The sequence below is a fragment of the Pseudoliparis swirei genome, chromosome 8 (genome assembly GCF_029220125.1).
Source record: "Pseudoliparis swirei isolate HS2019 ecotype Mariana Trench chromosome 8, NWPU_hadal_v1, whole genome shotgun sequence".
NCBI classification, from domain to species: Eukaryota; Metazoa; Chordata; class Actinopteri; order Perciformes; family Liparidae; genus Pseudoliparis; species Pseudoliparis swirei.
The window spans coordinates 2,840,534-2,860,268 of record NC_079395.1 but is presented as its reverse complement, the minus strand read 5'-3'; the positions used below and the strand labels follow the sequence as shown (position 1 = coordinate 2,860,268).

Genomic DNA, 19,735 nt, shown 5'->3' with positions numbered 1-19,735 from the left:
GCTCTGTTAAACCCCAGTGTCTCAGGTGCATTGAGCCGTCTCCAAACATAAACAAACGAGGTAAACAAACAGGGTAAACGTGTACATGTGTGTAAACTTCCTCTAAACCAGTGAGTGTTCAGAGTAATAGAGTATCACAATGGAGGTGTTGTAGTCGAGGCCAGTACCCCCCCCCCTTACATTCCTTATATAGACTTATAATGTTTGAAGGCGCCCCCTGGTGGTGGTTTGTGACATGACAACTGGAGCGTAGAACATCCTGACAATAATGAAGCTTTTTTTTTACATTTGAGAAGTGATAAATGACATAAATTCATATTTTGGTTCTCACCCCCCCCCCCCCAAAGAGTGTTTGTGTGTGCGCGTGCGTGGATGCGTAGGGATTGTAGATATCTGGCTCCACCTAGCGGTGAATCCGGAGCGTGCACACTCGGTACAGACAGGATTTGATGAAACATCTCCATTGATAAACAATCCTCGTAGTTTCCAAAAATGACGAGACAAGTTTAGACCTCGTAAAATCAAATAAAAAAGAATGACACAGGTTTTGTGTACACATATAATTTCATATTAATGTATGATTATTTATTTCACGTGCATGTGACATAGTGTGTGTGAGTTACAGGTGGAGAGCAGCTGTAAGAGGAGTGTGTGTCTCTGGTGAACACACAGGAGTCTCACTGGGTTTATACTGCAGCTGTGTTGACTCAAATTGGAGACATCAAGGTGGAGACATCAAGCGCTCCTTTAAAGCTCTGCTGCTGGCCTGTGAGATATTGTGCAAATACACGGAAATATGTGGAGGTTATGTGTCTCGCTCCGAAGGAAGGAAACATCTGACTTCACAGAGTTCCTTTTTAAGGCTGGTTAAAAAAAAATTGGGAAAAAGTAACACGTTTGACTTCTCTCTCTCTCTCATATATACAGGACTGTCTCAGAAAATTAGAATATTGTGATGAAGTTCTTTATTTTCTGTAATGCAATTAAATAAACAAAAATGTCATGCATTCTGGATTCATTACAAATCAACTGAAATATTGCAAGCCTTTTATTCTTTTAATATTGCTGATTATGGCTTACAGCTTAAGAAAACTCAAATATCCTATCTCTAAATATTAGAATATCATGAAAAAGTATACTAGTAGGGTATTAAACAAATCACTTGAATTGTCTAATTAACTCGAAACACCTGCAAGGGTTTCCTGAGCCTTGACAAACACTCAGCTGTTATAAATCTTTTTTTTTACTTGGTCTAAGGAAATATTAAAATTTTATGAGATAGGATTTTAGAGTTTTCTTAAGCTGTAAGTCATAATCAGCAATATTAAAAGAATAAAAGGCTTGCAATATTTCAGTTGATTTGTAATGAATCCAGAATGCATGACATTTTTGTTTTTTTAATTGCATTACAGAAAATAAAGAACTTTATCACAATATTCTAATTTTCTGAGACAGTCCTGTATATCCTGAACCGATGTGAGGGTCAAAGGTCAGAGGATGCCGTATGTGTCCACAGTTTAAAGCCCACTGAGGCAAATCTTTTTCAAACTTCCAAACCAGTGTTGTAAATAAGTACATGTACATGTACACCTTATACAATATGACCTCTACAATCACAAAGTAATACTTTTAACAAGTTTAAATGGCGACTGGAGCAGAAAGTCTTCAGAACTCTAAGAGGATTTGAAGAGCAACGACTTTATGTTCAACCAGTTTATTGAGTTTCCATGAGAAGAGTTCATGATGGTATCGGGTCTGTCAACTTGTTTCAGCTCTTTCTTCATTTGATTCATCCGTACGACAAACAAACGCATAGTTTAAACTTTTAATCACTTTTTAAAAACACCCTTTCAACCCCTAAATTTTGTTTAATCTAAAAAAGTTTTAACGTTTTTTTAAAATGTCTCGTAGGATTTCGTCACTTAATGTCTTGAAAATGCTTATCTATATATATACATATATATAGATATATATGTATATATATAAACATATATGTATATATAGACATTTTTATAGAAATATATATGTATATTTATATATATGTATATAAATATATATATTTATAGACATTTTTATATAAATATATATATATATATATATGTAGACATTTTTATATATATATACAAATATATACATATATATATACATACATATATAACATATTATATATATACATATATAAATATATATACATACAAATATATATATATACATACAAATATATATATATAAATATATACATACAAATATATATATATATATAAATTTAAAAAACCTGCTCTGCTGTTCAGTTAAAAACACACAAACTGTCAGCTCATCGTCTTTCCATCGGCTGTACATTCAACGGTCTCACAACCCCAAAGAAGATGCACAAAAAGAAAACAAAAACAAATATTACAAACATGTCGGCCATCGCCGGGTCTCAAAAAGTGTAGAGAAACAAATATTTTTTTTAACTTGTGAAAAGTAAATAAGCTGCTACGAAACCCACATCTGGGAAGTTTAAGTTGCCGTTAAAACACAGTTAAAGAAACATTAATCATTTAAAATGTAAAAGTACATTTTACTGCTAAACTCTGGCGGCTCTTGTGTTCAAAGAACTCTGTCTTCTTTTTTTTGAGAAAATTTGAGAAAGAAAATGACGACAAAATAAACAAGGAAACGGTCAAAAATTCACATGATAAACAGGCAGGAATTTAAAGGGCCAGTTCACTTTTTTGGGTTGAACTTCTGAGGCCTGAGAGGATCTTTTTTGAACTTCTCATTTTTGGTGATTTGATAATCGCTCAGATCCGGTTGGACATCATCCCGGTGTTCAGCTTCAGGAAGAAGGACTTCAGCTTGCACAGCGGGCAGCGCGGCTTCTTCCTCTTCTTCTTGCCACTCCGTCCCTTTTTGTAGACGCCGTCGTACCTCCCCTCCTCCTCCTCGCCGTCCACCCCGTCCTCCACCCAGGGCGCCCAGGCCCCCCCGCGCCGGCTGGGGTCGGCTCGGGGGTCGTCCGGCGGGAAGTACACCGGCACGGCGGTCCGGTTGTAGGCGGCGAGCCGGTCCATCAGCCGCCGGACCACGTCCGGCCGCCGGTCCGCCAGATCCCGGCGCTCGCACGGGTCGGCCGTGATGTTGAACAGCCACACGTTCTTCAGCGTCGAGGTTCTGGGGAACTCGAGGTTCCACCAGCGGCCGGGGAGAGTGGGAAGTACCTGGGGGGGGGGGGGGGGGGGAGGTCATCAGCGGGGGTTGTTTTCTGAAGCGGGTCGAGAATGTTCTGACGTACCTGCGGCGGGACCCAGTCCCCGTGACCCGGGTCTCCGGTCAGCAGCTTCCAGTCTCCCACCCGGATGGCGGCCTGGACCGACGGGTCCCACGGCGACCCGGCCGGCCGGGACGCGTTCTGGTACCTCGGCTGCAACTGGAGCTCCGGGTCGGGTCCAGGCGGTCGGGATCGCGTCGGGTTCTGGTTCTGGATCCGGGAAGCGTTCCGCCTGGACGGCGACCCGGGCCGAGGTCGAGCGGCAGACGTCGCCGGCGGAGCGCCGCTGGAGGAGAACTCGCGGCGCGGATCGCGGCGCGGCGGCCTCTGCTTCCGAGGCCGGACTCCGGTCTCGGGTTCGGTTTTCGGAACCTCGGGTTTGGGTTCGCTTTGGCGACGGGAAAACGGCCCCGGTGGTTTCTTGGTGGTCTTCACCCTGAACGCCGACTTCTGTTTCGGTTTCTGCTTCTTCATCTCCTTCCCCTGGACCTTCTTCTTCTTCTTCTTCTTCTTCTTCTTTGTTTTCTTTGGGCCTTTTCAAGAGGAAACACACACAGGGTTAATAAGTTCCTTCGACCTTTTTAGCGTGACGTTGTATTTTGGTCGGTACCGGAGGCGTCCCAGTCTTTGGTCTGGGCGGGAGGTTTGTGCAGCGGGTCGATGTTGTGGAGGATCTCCTGGCGAGGAGACTCCCTCCCCTCACTGATGGCGGGCCAGACGTCAAACCCATCCAGGCCTTCGCTCTGAGGGAACCAACAGAACCTCATGATGGACACCAGTACATCTCTTAATGGACACCAGTACATCTCTTAATGGTCACCAGTACATCTCTTAGTTGTTACCAGTACATCTCTTAATGGTCACCAGTACATCTCTTAATGGTCACCAGTATATCTCTTAATGGTCACCAGTAAATCTCTTAATGGATACCAGTACATCTCTTAGTTGTTACCAGTATATCTCTTAGTTGTTACCAGTACATCTCTTAGTTGTTACCAGTACATCTCTTAGTTGTCACCAGTACATCTCTTAGTTGTTACCAGTACATCTCTTAGTTGTCACCAGTACATCTCTTAGTGGACACCAGTACATCTCTTAGTTGTTACCAGTACATCTCTTAGTTGTCACCAGTACATCTCTTAGTGGACACCAGTACATCTCTTAGTTGTTACCAGTACATCTCTTAGTTGTCACCAGTACATCTCTTAGTTGTCACCAGTACATCTCTTAGTGGACACCAGTACATCTCTTAGTTGTCACCAGTACATCTCTTAGTTGTCACCAGTACATCTCTTAGTTGTTACCAGTACATCTCTTAGTTGTTACCAGTACATCTCTTAGTGGACACCAGTACATCTCTTAATGGACACCAGTACATCTCTTAGTGGACACCAGTACATCTCTTAGTTGTTACCAGTACATCTCTTAGTTGTCACCAGTACATCTCTTAGTGGACACCAGTACATCTCTTAATGGACACCAGTACATCTCTTAGTTGTCACCAGTACATCTCTTAGTTGTCACCAGTACATCTCTTAGTGGACACCAGTACATCTCTTAGTTGTTACCAGTACATCTCTTAGTTGTTACCAGTACATCTCTTAGTGGTTACCAGTACATCTCTTAGTTGTTACCAGTACATCTCTTAGTTGTTACCAGTACATCTCTTAGTTGTTACCAGTACATCTCTTAGTGGACACCAGTACATCTCTTAATGGACACCAGTACATCTCTTAGTTGTTACCAGTACATCTCTTAGTTGTTACCAGTACATCTCTTAGTTGTTCCCAGTACATCTCTTAGTTGTTACCAGTACATCTCTTAGTTGTTCCCAGTACATCTCTTAGTTGTCACCAGTACATCTCTTAGTTGTTACCAGTACATCTCTTAGTTGTTACCAGTACATCTCTTAATGGACACCAGTACATCTCTTAGTTGTTACCAGTACATCTCTTAGTTGTTACCAGTACATCTCTTAGTTGTTACCAGTACATCTCTTAGTTGTTACCAGTACATCTCTTAGTTGTCACCAGTACATCTCTTAGTTGTCACCAGTACATCTCTTAGTTGTTACCAGTACATCTCTTAATGGACACCAGTACATCTCTTAATGGACACCAGTACATCTCTTAGTTGTTACCAGTACATCTCTTAGTTGTTACCAGTACATCTCTTAGTGGACACCAGTACATCTCTTAATGGACACCAGTACATCTCTTAGTGGACACCAGTACATCTCTTAGTGGACACCAGTACATCTCTTAATGGACACCAGTACATCTCTTAGTGGACACCAGTACATCTCTTAATGGACACCAGTACATCTCTTAGTGGACACCAGTACATCTCTTAATGGACACCAGTACATCTATTAGTTGTTACCAGTACATCTCTTAGTGGTCACCAGTACATCTCTTAGTTGTCACCAGTACATCTCTTAGTTGTTACCAGTACATCTCTTAGTTGTTACCAGTACATCTCTTAGTTGTCACCAGTACATCTCTTAATGGACACCAGTACATCTCTTAGTTGTTACCAGTACATCTCTTAGTTGTTACTAGTACATCTCTTAGTTGTTACCAGTACATCTCTTAGTTGTTACCAGTACATCTCTTAGTTGTCACCAGTACATCTCTTAATGGACACCAGTACATCTCTTAATGGACACCAGTACATCTCTTAGTTGTTACCAGTACATCTCTTAGTTGTCACCAGTACATCTCTTAATGGACACCAGTACATCTCTTAGTTGTTACCAGTACATCTCTTAGTTGTCACCAGTACATCTCTTAATGGACACCAGTACATCTCTTAGTTGTTACCAGTACATCTCTTAGTTGTCACCAGTACATCTCTTAGTTGTCACCAGTACATCTCTTAGTTGTCACCAGTACATCTCTTAATGGACACCAGTACATCTCTTAGTTGTTACCAGTACATCTCTTAGTTGTTACCAGTACATCTCTTAGTTGTTACCAGTACATCTCTTAGTTGTCACCAGTACATCTCTTAGTTGTTACCAGTACATCTCTTAGTTGTCACCAGTACATCTCTTAATGGACACCAGTACATCTCTTAATGGACACCAGTACATCTCTTAGTTGTTACCAGTACATCTCTTAGTTGTTACCAGTACATCTCTTAATGGTCACCAGTACATCTCTTAGTTGTCACCAGTACATCTCTTAGTTGTTACCAGTACATCTCTTAGTTGTCACCAGTACATCTCTTAGTTGTTACCAGTACATCTCTTAGTTGTTACCAGTACATCTCTTAGTTGTCACCAGTACATCTCTTAGTGGACACCAGTACATCTCTTAATGGACACCAGTACATCTCTTAATGGTCACCAGTACATCTCTTAATGGTCACCAGTACATCTCTTAATGGACACCAGTACATCTCTTAGTTGTTACCAGTACATCTCTTAGTTGTTACCAGTACATCTCTTAGTTGTCACCAGTACATCTCTTAGTGGACACCAGTACATCTCTTAGTTGTTACTAGTACATCTCTTAGTTGTTACCAGTACATCTCTTAGTTGTCACCAGTACATCTCTTAGTTGTCACCAGTACATCTCTTAGTTGTCACCAGTACATCTCTTAGTTGTCACCAGTACATCTCTTAATGGACACCAGTACATCTCTTAGTTGTCACCAGTACATCTCTTAGTTGTTACCAGTACATCTCTTAGTTGTCACCAGTACATCTCTTAGTTGTTACCAGTACATCTCTTAGTTGTCACCAGTACATCTCTTAGTTGTTACCAGTACATCTCTTAGTTGTTACCAGTACATCTCTTAATGGACACCAGTACATCTCTTAGTTGTTACCAGTACATCTCTTAGTTGTTACCAGTACATCTCTTAGTTGTCACCAGTACATCTCTTAGTTGTTACCAGTACATCTCTTAGTTGTTACCAGTACATCTCTTAGTTGTCACCAGTACATCTCTACATCTCTTAGTTGTTACCAGTACATAGTACATCTCTTAGTTGTTACCAGTACATCTCTTAGTTGTTACCAGTACATCTCTGGACACCAGTACATCTCTTAATGGACACCAGTACATCTCTTTACCAGTACATCTCTTAGTTGTTACCAGTACATCTCTTAGTTGTTACCAGTACATCTCTTAGTGGACACCAGTACATCTCTTAATGGACACCAGTACATCTCTTAGTGGACACCAGTACATCTCTTAGTGGACACCAGTACATCTCTTAATGGACCAGTACATCTCTTAGTTGTTACCAGTACATCTCTTAGTTGTTACCAGTACATCTCTTAGTTGTCACCAGTACATCTCTTAGTTGACCAGTACATCTCTTAGTTGTTACCAGTACATCTCTTAGTTACCAGTACATCTCTTAGTTGTCACCAGTACATCTCTTAATGGACACCAGTACATCTCTTAGTTGTTACCAGTACATCTCTTAGTTGTTACCAGTACATCTCTTAGTTGTTACTAGTACATCTCTTAGTTGTTACCAGTACATCTCTTAGTTGTTACCAGTACATCTCTTAGTTGTCACCAGTACATCTCTTAGTTGTTACCAGTACATCTCTTAGTTGTTACCAGTACATCTCTTAGTTGTCACCAGTACATCTCTTAATGGACACCAGTACATCTCTTAATGGACACCAGTACATCTCTTAGTTGTTACCAGTACATCTCTTAGTTGTCACCAGTACATCTCTTAATGGACACCAGTACATCTCTTAGTTGTTACCAGTACATCTCTTAGTTGTTACTAGTACATCTCTTAGTTGTTACCAGTACATCTCTTAGTTGTCACCAGTACATCTCTTAATGGACACCAGTACATCTCTTAGTTGTTACCAGTACATCTCTTAGTTGTTACCAGTACATCTCTTAGTTGTCACCAGTACATCTCTTAGTTGTTACCAGTACATCTCTTAGTTGTCACCAGTACATCTCTTAGTTGTCACCAGTACATCTCTTAGTTGTTACCAGTACATCTCTTAGTTGTCACCAGTACATCTCTTAATGGACACCAGTACATCTCTTAATGGACACCAGTACATCTCTTAATGGACACCAGTACATCTCTTAGTTGTTACCAGTACATCTCTTAGTTGTTACCAGTACATCTCTTAATGGTCACCAGTACATCTCTTAGTTGTCACCAGTACATCTCTTAGTTGTTACCAGTACATCTCTTAGTTGTCACCAGTACATCTCTTAGTTGTTACCAGTACATCTCTTAGTTGTTACCAGTACATCTCTTAGTTGTCACCAGTACATCTCTTAGTGGACACCAGTACATCTCTTAATGGACACCAGTACATCTCTTAATGGTCACCAGTACATCTCTTAATGGTCACCAGTACATCTCTTAATGGACACCAGTACATCTCTTAGTTGTTACCAGTACATCTCTTCGTTGTCACCAGTACATCTCTTAATGGTCACCAGTACATCTCTTAATGGTCACCAGTACATCTCTTAGTGGACACCAGTAGGCTACATCTCTAAATGGACACCAGTACATCTCTTAGTTGTTACCAGTACATCTCTTAGTGGACACCAGTACATCTCTTAATGGACACCAGTACATCTCTTAGTTGTTACCAGTACATCTCTTAGTTGTCACCAGTACATCTCTTAATGGTCACCAGTACATCTCTTAATGGTCACCAGTATATCTCTTAATGGTCACCAGTACATCTCTTAGTTGTTACCAGTACATCTCTTAGTTGTCACCAGTACATCTCTTAGTTGTCACCAGTACATCTCTTAGTTGTTACCAGTACATCTCTTAGTTGTTACCAGTACATCTCTTAGTTGTTATCAGTACATCTCTTAGTGGACACCAGTACATCTCTTAGTTGTTACCAGTACATTTCTTAGTTGTCACCAGTACATCTCTTAATGGACACCAGTACATCTCTTAGTTGTTACCAGTACATCTCTTAGTTGTTACCAGTACATCTCTTAGTGGACACCAGTACATCTCTTAGTTGTTACCAGTACATCTCTTAGTTGTCACCAGTACATCTCTTAGTTGTTACCAGTACATCTCTTAGTTGTTACCAGTACATCTCTTAGTTGTTACCAGTACATCTCTTAGTTGTTACCAGTACATCTCTTAGTTGTTACCAGTACATCTCTTAGTTGTCACCAGTACATCTCTTAGTGGACACCAGTACATCTCTTAGTTGTTACCAGTACATCTCTTAGTTGTTACCAGTACATCTCTTAGTTGTCACCAGTACATCTCTTCATGGACACCAGTACATCTCTTAATGGACACCAGTACATCTCTTAGTTGTCACCAGTACATCTCTTAGTGGACACCAGTACATCTCTTAATGGACACCAGTACATCTCTTAGTTGTTACCAGTACATCTCTTAGTGGACACCAGTACATCTCTTAATGGACACCAGTACATCTCTTAATGGTCACCAGTACATCTCTTAATGAGTACATCTCTTAATGGTCACCAGTACATCTCTTAATGGACACCAGTACATCTCTTAGTTGTCACCAGTACATCTCTTAGTTGTTACCAGTACATCTCTTAGTTGTCACCAGTACATCTCTTAATGGACACCAGTACATCTCTTAATGGACACCAGTACATCTCTTAGTTGTTACCAGTACATCTCTTAGTGGACACCAGTACATCTCTTAATGGACACCAGTACATCTCTTAGTTGTTACCAGTACATCTCTTAGTGGACACCAGTACATCTCTTAATGGACACCAGTACATCTCTTAGTTGTCACCAGTACATCTCTTAATGGTCACCAGTACATCTCTTAGTTGTCACCAGTACATCTCTTAATGGTCACCAGTACATCTCTTAATGGTCACCAGTACATCTCTTAGTTGTTACCAGTACATCTCTTAGTTGTTACCAGTACATCTCTTAGTTGTCACCAGTACATCTCTTAGTGGACACCAGTACATCTCTTAGTTGTTACCAGTACATCTCTTAGTTGTTACCAGTACATCTCTTAGTTGTTACCAGTACATCTCTTAGTTGACCAGTACATCTCTTAGTTGTTACCAGTACATCTCTAAGGGGTCACCATTACATCTCTTAGTGGACCAGTACATCTCTTAGTTGTTACCAGTACATCTCTTAGTTGTTACCAGTACATCTCTTAGTTGTCACCAGTACATCTCTTAGTGGACACCAGTACATCTCTTAATGGTCACCAGTACATCTCTTAGTTGTTACCAGTACATCTCTTAGTTGTCACCAGTACATCTCTTAGTTGTCACCAGTACATCTCTTAGTTGTTACCAGTACATCTCTTAGTTGTTACCAGTACATCTCTTAGTGGACACCAGTACATCTCTTAGTTGTTACCAGTACATCTCTTAGTTGTTACCAGTACATCTCTGTCACCAGTACATCTCTTAGTGGACACCAGTACATCTCTTAATGGACACCAGTACATCTCTTAGTTGTTACCAGTACATCTCTTAGTTGTCACCAGTACATCTCTTAGTTGTCACCAGTACATCTCTTAGTTGTTACCAGTACATCTCTTAGTTGTTACCAGTACATCTCTTAGTGGACACCAGTACATCTCTTACATCTCTTAGTTGTTACCAGTACATCTCTTAGTTGTCACCAGTACATCTCTTAGTTGTCACCAGTACATCTCTTAGTGGACACCAGTACATCTCTTAATGGTCACCAGTACATCTCTGTACATCTCTTAATGGACACCAGTACATCTCTTAGTTGTTACCAGTACATCTCTTAGTTGTCACCAGTACATCTCTTAGTTGTCACCAGTACATCTCTTAGTTGTTACCAGTACATCTCTTAGTTGTTACCAGTACATCTCTTAGTTGTTACCAGTACATCTCTTAGTGGACACCAGTACATCTCTTAGTTGTTACCAGTACATCTCTTAGTTGTCACCAGTACATCTCTTAGTTGTTACCAGTACATCTCTTAGTTGTTACCAGTACATCTCTTAGTGGACACCAGTACATCTCTTAGTTGTTACCAGTACATCTCTTAGTTGTCACCAGTACATCTCTTAGTTGTTACCAGTACATCTCTTAGTTGTTACCAGTACATCTCTTAGTTGTTACCAGTACATCTCTTAGTTGTTACCAGTACATTTCTTAGTTGTCACCAGTACATCTCTTAATGGACACCAGTACATCTCTTAGTTGTTACCAGTACATCTCTTAGTTGTTACCAGTACATCTCTTAGTTGTCACCAGTACATCTCTTCATGGTCACCAGTACATCTCTTAATGGACACCAGTACATCTCTTAGTTGTCACCAGTACATCTCTTAGTGGACACCAGTACATCTCTTAATGGACACCAGTACATCTCTTAGTTGTTACCAGTACATCTCTTAGTGGACACCAGTACATCTCTTAATGGACACCAGTACATCTCTTAATGGTCACCAGTAGGCTACATCTCTTAATGGACACCAGTACATCTCTTAATGGTCACCAGTACATCACTTAATGGTCACCAGTACATCTCTTAATGGTCACCAGTACATCTCTTAGTTGTTACCAGTACATCTCTTAGTTGTTACCAGTACATCTCTTAATGGTCACCAGTACATCTCTTAGTGGACACCAGTACATCTCTTAGTTGTTACCAGTACATCTCTTAGTTGTTACCAGTACATCTCTTAGTTGTTACCAGTACATCTCTTAATGGACACCAGTACATCTCTTAGTTGTTACCAGTACATCTCTTAATGGTCACCAGTACATCTCTTAGTGGACACCAGTACATCTCTTAGTTGTTACCAGTACATCTCTTAGTTGTTACCAGTACATCTCTTAGTTGTCACCAGTACATCTCTTAGTGGACACCAGTACATCTCTTAATGGTCACCAGTACATCTCTTAGTTGTTACCAGTACATCTCTTAGTTGTCACCAGTACATCTCTTAGTTGTCACCAGTACATCTCTTAGTTGTTACCAGTACATCTCTTAGTGGACACCAGTACATCTCTTAGTTGTTACCAGTACATCTCTTAGTTGTCACCAGTACATCTCTTAGTTGTCACCAGTACATCTCTTAGTTGTCACCAGTACATCTCTTAGTGGACACCAGTACATCTCTTAATGGACACCAGTACATCTCTTAGTTGTTACCAGTACATCTCTTAGTTGTTACCAGTACATCTCTTAGTTGTCACCAGTACATCTCTTAGTGGACACCAGTACATCTCTTAATGGACACCAGTACATCTCTTAGTTGTTACCAGTACATCTCTTAGTTGTCACCAGTACATCTCTTAGTTGTCACCAGTACATCTCTTAGTTGTTACCAGTACATCTCTTAGTTGTTACCAGTACATCTCTTAGTTGTTACCAGTACATCTCTTAGTTGTCACCAGTACATCTCTTAGTTGTCACCAGTACATCTCTTAGTGGACACCAGTACATCTCTTAATGGTCACCAGTACATCTCTTAATGGACACCAGTACATCTCTTAGTTGTTACCAGTACATCTCTTAGTTGTCACCAGTACATCTCTTAGTTGTCACCAGTACATCTCTTAGTTGTTACCAGTACATCTCTTAGTTGTTACCAGTACATCTCTTAGTTGTTACCAGTACATCTCTTAGTGGACACCAGTACATCTCTTAGTTGTCACCAGTACATCTCTTAGTTGTTACCAGTACATCTCTTAGTTGTTACCAGTACATCTCTTAGTTGTCACCAGTACATCTCTTAGTGGACACCAGTACATCTCTTAGTTGTTACCAGTACATCTCTTAGTTGTTACCAGTACATCTCTTAGTGGACACCAGTACATCTCTTAGTTGTTACCAGTACATCTCTTAGTTGTCACCAGTACATCTCTTAGTGGACACCAGTACATCTCTTAATGGACACCAGTACATCTCTTAATGGTCACCAGTACATCTCTTAGTGGACACCAGTACATCTCTTAATGGTCACCAGTACATCTCTTAGTGGACACCAGTACATCTCTTAATGGTCACCAGTACATCTCTTAGTTGTCACCAGTACATCTCTTCGTTGTCACCAGTACATCTCTTAATGGACACCAGTACATCTCTTAATGGTCACCAGTACATCTCTTAATGGTCACCAGTACATCTCTTAGTTGTTACCAGTACATCTCTTCGTTGTCACCAGTACATCTCTTAATGGACACCAGTACATCTCTTAATGGTCACCAGTACATCTCTTAATGGTCACCAGTACATCTCTTAGTGGACACCAGTACATCTCTTAATGGTCACCAGTACATCTCTTAATGGACACCAGTACATCTCTTAATGGTCACCAGTACATCTCTTAATGGTCACCAGTACATCTCTTAATGGACACCAGTACATCTCTTAGTTGTTACCAGTACATCTCTTAGTTGTTACCAGTACATCTCTTAGTGGACACCAGTACATCTCTTAATGGACACCAGTACATCTCTTAGTTGTTACCAGTACATCTCTTAGTTGTCACCAGTACATCTCTTAATGGTCACCAGTACATCTCTTAGTGGTCACCAGTACATCTCTTAATGGTCACCAGTACATCTCTTAGTGGTCACCAGTACTGACCTCGCTGGCGTTCCCCCCGGCCAGTCCCACCAGGGTGGGGAACCAATCGGTGATGTGCAGCAGAGCTTTGGAGACCCGCCTCCGGCGTCTCAGCAGCGGGCTGTGAACGAACGCCACCCCGCGGACCCCGCCCTCCCAGTACGTGCCCTGGAAAACAAACAACAACAAAGCAAGAGGTCAGGGAGCTCGCCAAAATAAGAGTCCGTCATCTGTGCGGCGGCCCGGGTACCTTCCGGCCTCGCAGCGGCCAGTTGCTCCCGCCCGTGAACGGCTGGGCGCCGTTGTCGGTGGAGTAGATGATGACGCTGTTCCGGTAGTAGCCGTGCTTCCTCAGGGCGTAGGTGACGTTGCGGACCGCCTCGTCCACCGTGGACACCATGGCGGCGAACTTCCTGCGGGCGACGTTGGCCATGTCGCGGTACGGGTAGATGTAGGACTTGGGCGTCTGCAGAGGGGTGTGGACGGCCTGCAGGGGGAGCACGGAGCTTTTTACCGCGTATTCTTTACCGGCTATCGGTATTTATTTTTTGTTTATCGGCGCGGGACTCAACATAATGCCCAGCGTCCATGAAACGGTCTTTATTATAACAATAACGCAATTTAAAATAGCAAAATATCTCGGAGGAAATCTGTTAAATATGACACACGAGTTGATTGAAAAACATGCGAAAGGTGATTTTCAAAGTAAAATACACATTTCCTCCTTTTATACGATTAGGGATTAGCCTTTATTTTCACTTTTTTGTTTTCTTTCTTCATCTTCGACTCTTTTTTCTTCTTCTTCTGTTCTCTCACCTGCAGGGAGAGCAGCAGGAAGAGCGGCCTCTCCGTGGGGTCGTGGCTCTCCAGGATCTTGCACGCCCTCTGCGTGAACAGCGTGGTGGAGTACTTTCCTTCCTGGCCCCAGGCCACGCCCTCATCGTCGTGGAGATCGTAGCCGCACAACCCCGGGCCGTCACATGACCCGTAACTGTGGGCAGATGGAGACGCGTGAGTTACATATCGACACCTATCAGGCCTGGTTTGTAAGCAACGAAAGTAAAATTATTATAACAAATATGAAACAAATGAAAAATAAATAAATAATTATAAATAATTATAAATAAGTACAAAATAATAAATAAGTCAAAGAATAAATTGTTTTTTTTAATCACAAAAAAACTAAAAGAATTATAAAAATTCAAATTACTAAAAAGAATAACAAAATATAAAATAATAAATAAATAAAAAGAATTAAAAACTAATAGAAAAAATAAAAAATAAAAATAAATAAATAATGATAAACTAACATTTCTAAAAATAAAATTATTATGAAAAAATAATATAAACAAATAAATAATTATACATATAATGTATTACATTTTGTGTGTGAAAAATAAAAATAAATTATAAAATAACTTAAAGAATAACTCAAAATGACTGACTAAAAAGATTTAACTAAAATAATTCTAAAAATAAAATAAAAACAATTTTAAATCGCATTATTTTAAATCGTGTTATTGTTAGAATAATGACTTCTTACCGTTAAAAATTCTTAAAATAAATTTATTATAAAGATTTTTAATAAAAAAGAAAAAGAACTAAAAATAATAAATATATCAATAACAAAAAGAATAACTAAAAATAACTAACTGAACAATTATAACAAAAAAACAACAACAATTTATTAAAAAAGAAAATGTGCGCTTTTACCTGTAGTAATCCACACTTCCTGTTAAAGAACCAAAGAAACTGTCAAAACCCTTTCTGGTGGGCAGGCACGCCTTCCTGCAGGAAGCATCAGATTTCCCATCATCACACTGTTCTACTCAGAGGACCTTGAACACACATTTAAACATTTGCCCAGCCAGATTGATTGAAAGGTGTTTTTCCGTGCGTCTGCCCCCCTCCCGAGTCTTGTTTTGTTTGTGTATCTCAAGACGGACGCCTCCCACCTCCCGCCGCTCACCTGTAGAAGCCCAGGTGCCACTTGCCCACCATGTGCGTGGCGTAGCCGGCCTGGCGCAGCCTCTGGGGCAGCGTGTCCATGTGTGAGGGCAGGCAGCTCGGCTGGCTGGGTCTGATGATGGAGTGCTGGAGGCCCGTGTGGATCTGGTATCTGGAGAGAGAGAAGACACACAGTTCCTCCTCATTGCAGACGCAGCTGAAGCTTTAGAGTTTAGCTTCTTTCTGACATTTTCTCTCAGCAATTCTTTCATTTCTTTTTCCGTCTGTTGTTCGTAACGACCGACAGTCACACGATGTCGGGAAACGAGTGAAACGAGACACACGATCAATGCGCAAACTGATCAATTCTTCATTTGACAGACCTGCTTTCTAAAACGTGAGGATTTTCTCTTAAATAAAAATAAATAAATATATATATATATATGTAGACATATATAAATCTCTTATTTTTATATACAGTATACAGGACTGTCTGAGAAAATTAGAATATTGTGATGAAGTTCTTTATTTTCTGTAATGCAATTCAAAAAACAAAAATGTCATGCATTCTGGATTCATTACAAATCAACTGAAATATTGCAAGCCTTTTATTCTTTTAATATTGCTGATTATGGCTTACAGCTTAAGAAAACTCAAATATCCTATCTCTAAATATTAGAATATCATGAAAAAGTATACTAGTAGGGTATTAAACAAATCACTTGAATTGTCTAATTAACTCGAAACACCTGCAAGGGTTTCCTGAGCCTTGACAAACACTCAGCTGTTATAAATCTTTTTTTTACTTGGTCTGAGGAAATATTAAAATGTTATGAGATAGGATTTTAGAGTTTTCTTAAGCTGTAAGCCATAATCAGCAATATTAAAAGAATAAAAGGCTTGCAATATTTCAGTTGATTTGTAATGAATCCAGAATGCATGACATTTTTGTTTTTTTAATTGCATTACAGAAAATAAAGAACTTTATCACAATATTCTAATTTTCTGAGACAGTCCTGTATATTTATATATATTTATATAAATATATATATATTTATATATATATATATATATGTTTATATATATATATATATAAATATATACATTTATATTTATATCTAAAAAAAATATATACATTTATATTTATATATCTATATATATTTATATGATATGATATGATATTCCTTTATTTCCTTTATTTCAGCGGTGCACATCAGAGCATCAATGAAAATAAATATAAAACACAAAACACAATACGAAAAAACTAAATACTAATACTAAATACTAAATGTACAGGGGGAGAATAAAGTAAAGTGCTGAGTTTGCCAGGATCTCCAGCGATCTACTGCAGTGTGTTGTGTGTGTGTTTGGGTTATGCACCGTGTGTGCGTGTGTGTGTGTGTGAGCGTGTGTTATGCACCGTGTGTGTGCGTGTGTGTGTGCGCGTGTGTGTTATGCACCGTGTGTGTGTGCGAGTGTGTGTTAAGCACTGTGTGTGTGTGTGTGTTATGCACCGTGTGTGTGTGTGTGTGTGCGCGTGTGTGTGTTATGCACCGTGTGTGTGTGCGAGTGTGTGTTAAGCACTGTGTGTGTGTGTGTGTGTGTTATGCACCGTGTGTATGTGTGTGTGTGTGCGCGTGTGTGTGTTATGCACCGTGTGTGTGTGTACCTGCCGGTGATGAGCTGGCTGCGTGACGGCGTGCAGATGGGCTGGACGTAGTAGTTCTCCAGCGTGACGCCCTCCGCCGCCAGCTTGTCCAGCGTGGGCGTCTTGATGCTCGGGTTGTGGTAGCCGACGTCGTTGAAGCCCTGCAGAGCGGAGGGCCTCACGTTACACTGAGTTCGGGTTCAGGGTCGACGCTTTTGGGACTTTTAATACGAGACGGACACAAATGTTGCAAAGTAGACGATTCATCCTTCCAACAAAAGTATCGGTTTATCGAAAGTTTAACAAAAGCATCGGTTTATCGAAAGTATCGGTTTATCGCTACTTTTGTTAAATAAATAATAAATAAATAACTAAAACTATAACTAAAAATAACAAATCACAAAAATAGAATAAAAATAAAAATAACAAAAAACAATGACAAAATAATTATAAAAATGTAATTCACTGAAATGACATACATTTGTATATATATATATATATATATATATATATACACATGTATATCTATACACACACGCCCCCCCCCCCCCCCACACACACACACACATGCACACACACGCACAGATACACACACCTGGTCATCTGTGAGGATGAAGATGATATGCGGCTGATTCTTCTTCTTCTTCTTCTTCGGTTCTGTCTCATCACTGTGAGTGTTTCTGTCGTTCGGGTTCCGGTGCTGGTCCTGATCCTGGTTCCGGTCCTGATCCTGGTTCCGGTCCCGGTCCTGGTCCGGTTTGGCCCTCTGAGCGGCCAGGCGGTCCAGGCTGAGGAGAACCCCGAGCAGGACCAGAGCCACGACGGCTTTCATCTTCAGCGAAGACAGAAACAACGGAGGCGAGTTTATGACGACGTCATCACGTTGTTCATAAATATCGTGATGATGTCACGGGCGACCGATCCCAGGGGACGTCCGTGAATTCATCTTTCACTTCGTTCATCGTGTGTTTCGTCTCGCAAAATTCCAAGTGAAGGACGGAGAGAATCTGTCTCTGAGACTTTAATGGCGACGATTTCACAGGCGACGAATTATTCACGCGATATTATCGAATCGATATCGATAAATTTCATCCCGTACGTGTCACAGTTATCGCCGATATCGGAATCTCACGACAAAGTAAAATACTGTCCGGATACTTTGCTGTTTTAAACTAACTGTGATGTCAAATGTTTTGCCTACTTTTACTTGTTTCTGGCGTCTGTGATGATGTAACAATAGATATGACAGCGTCTGTGGATCCGTCATGTGTTTATTCGACAAATCAATAAAAACAAAGAGGCTCATAAATACTCCTTTTCGTCTGAACAGTCAAAGGAATGAAAGAAAAAGCTTCAGATATCAGAGGAATTCAGCACAAATGGATTGAATTATGTTTGAATGATGTTCCTTCTCTTAAAATGTTAAAGTGGGACAGCCTCCGGCTCCCGATTCCAAGAACACACGGAAAAGAAAAGGTGGTGACATGAGGAGGAGTGTGATTTGTTAAAGGCCTGATTCAGCGGCGGCCCGGAGCGCTACGCGGAGGAGGAATGCTGCACGCACACACACACACACACACACACACCTACACACACACACACACACACACACACACACACACACACACACACACACACACACACACACACACACACACACCCCCACAATCTCAGCAGATGTTTCTGTTTCATCGATGTCATGTTTACAAACTCTGCAATGCTTCATTAATTAATGTGTGACGTGACTAAAAGCATTCTGACACACGCACACGCACACATGCACGCGCACACAGCCTGTTCCTGGATGAAATAAGTTTTTTGATGTGTGGTTTCTAATGAACCTCATCAATAAGTGCAATATTTAATTAATGTCAGTTTTTTCATTTAGATTTTCCACAGCTGTGTTAATAGAAAGGCCTCCAGATAATATCAATATACCTCGAAGTTGGATCAATGCAAGAGAATGGCTCTTCTCCTCCTCCCCCTCCTCCTCCTCCTCTTCCTCTCCGCTCCTCTTCAGTCCATTCGTCACACTCCGGTTTTGTCTTCAGCTCTCCGAGAGTTTGGTTTGAAGAGTAAAGTTGGCAGAAGACGCGGCATATCCTCAAGTTGTCCACGAAACCTTCCTTCCTTCCTTCCTTCCTTCCTTCCAGCGGGAGCGCGCACACTCCCGATGAAATACGATTTAAAGTCAAGGCACCGCAGCGGCGCGCTGACACTTCCGGTCTGACCTGCCAAAATAAAAACACGCAGCGACAAAAAGAAAACGTGATGCAGCCAGACTGGCAGTTTGTATTCTGAATGATCTGGTGGTAAATGATAGTTCCCTCAAACCAAAGATA

The 19,735-nt window shown here is 40.8% G+C and overlaps 1 protein-coding gene across 1 annotated transcript; it reads right to left on the bottom strand.

Moving 5' to 3' along the window:
• Nucleotides 1-1,381: 1,381 nt before the first annotated feature.
• LOC130198202 (arylsulfatase I-like) lies at nt 1,382-19,595 on the bottom strand. Its single transcript, XM_056421352.1, has 11 exons — nt 19,332-19,595; nt 17,989-18,225; nt 17,415-17,554; nt 15,768-15,917; nt 15,512-15,586; nt 14,615-14,789; nt 14,049-14,285; nt 13,820-13,966; nt 3,864-3,996; nt 3,278-3,786; nt 1,382-3,203 (listed from the first exon to the last, which is right to left on the bottom strand). Exons 2-11 carry the CDS (start codon nt 18,223-18,225, stop codon nt 2,787-2,789), a joined length of 2,220 nt encoding a protein of 739 aa, XP_056277327.1. The 5' UTR covers nt 19,332-19,595; the 3' UTR covers nt 1,382-2,786.
• Nucleotides 19,596-19,735: the final 140 nt, after the last annotated feature.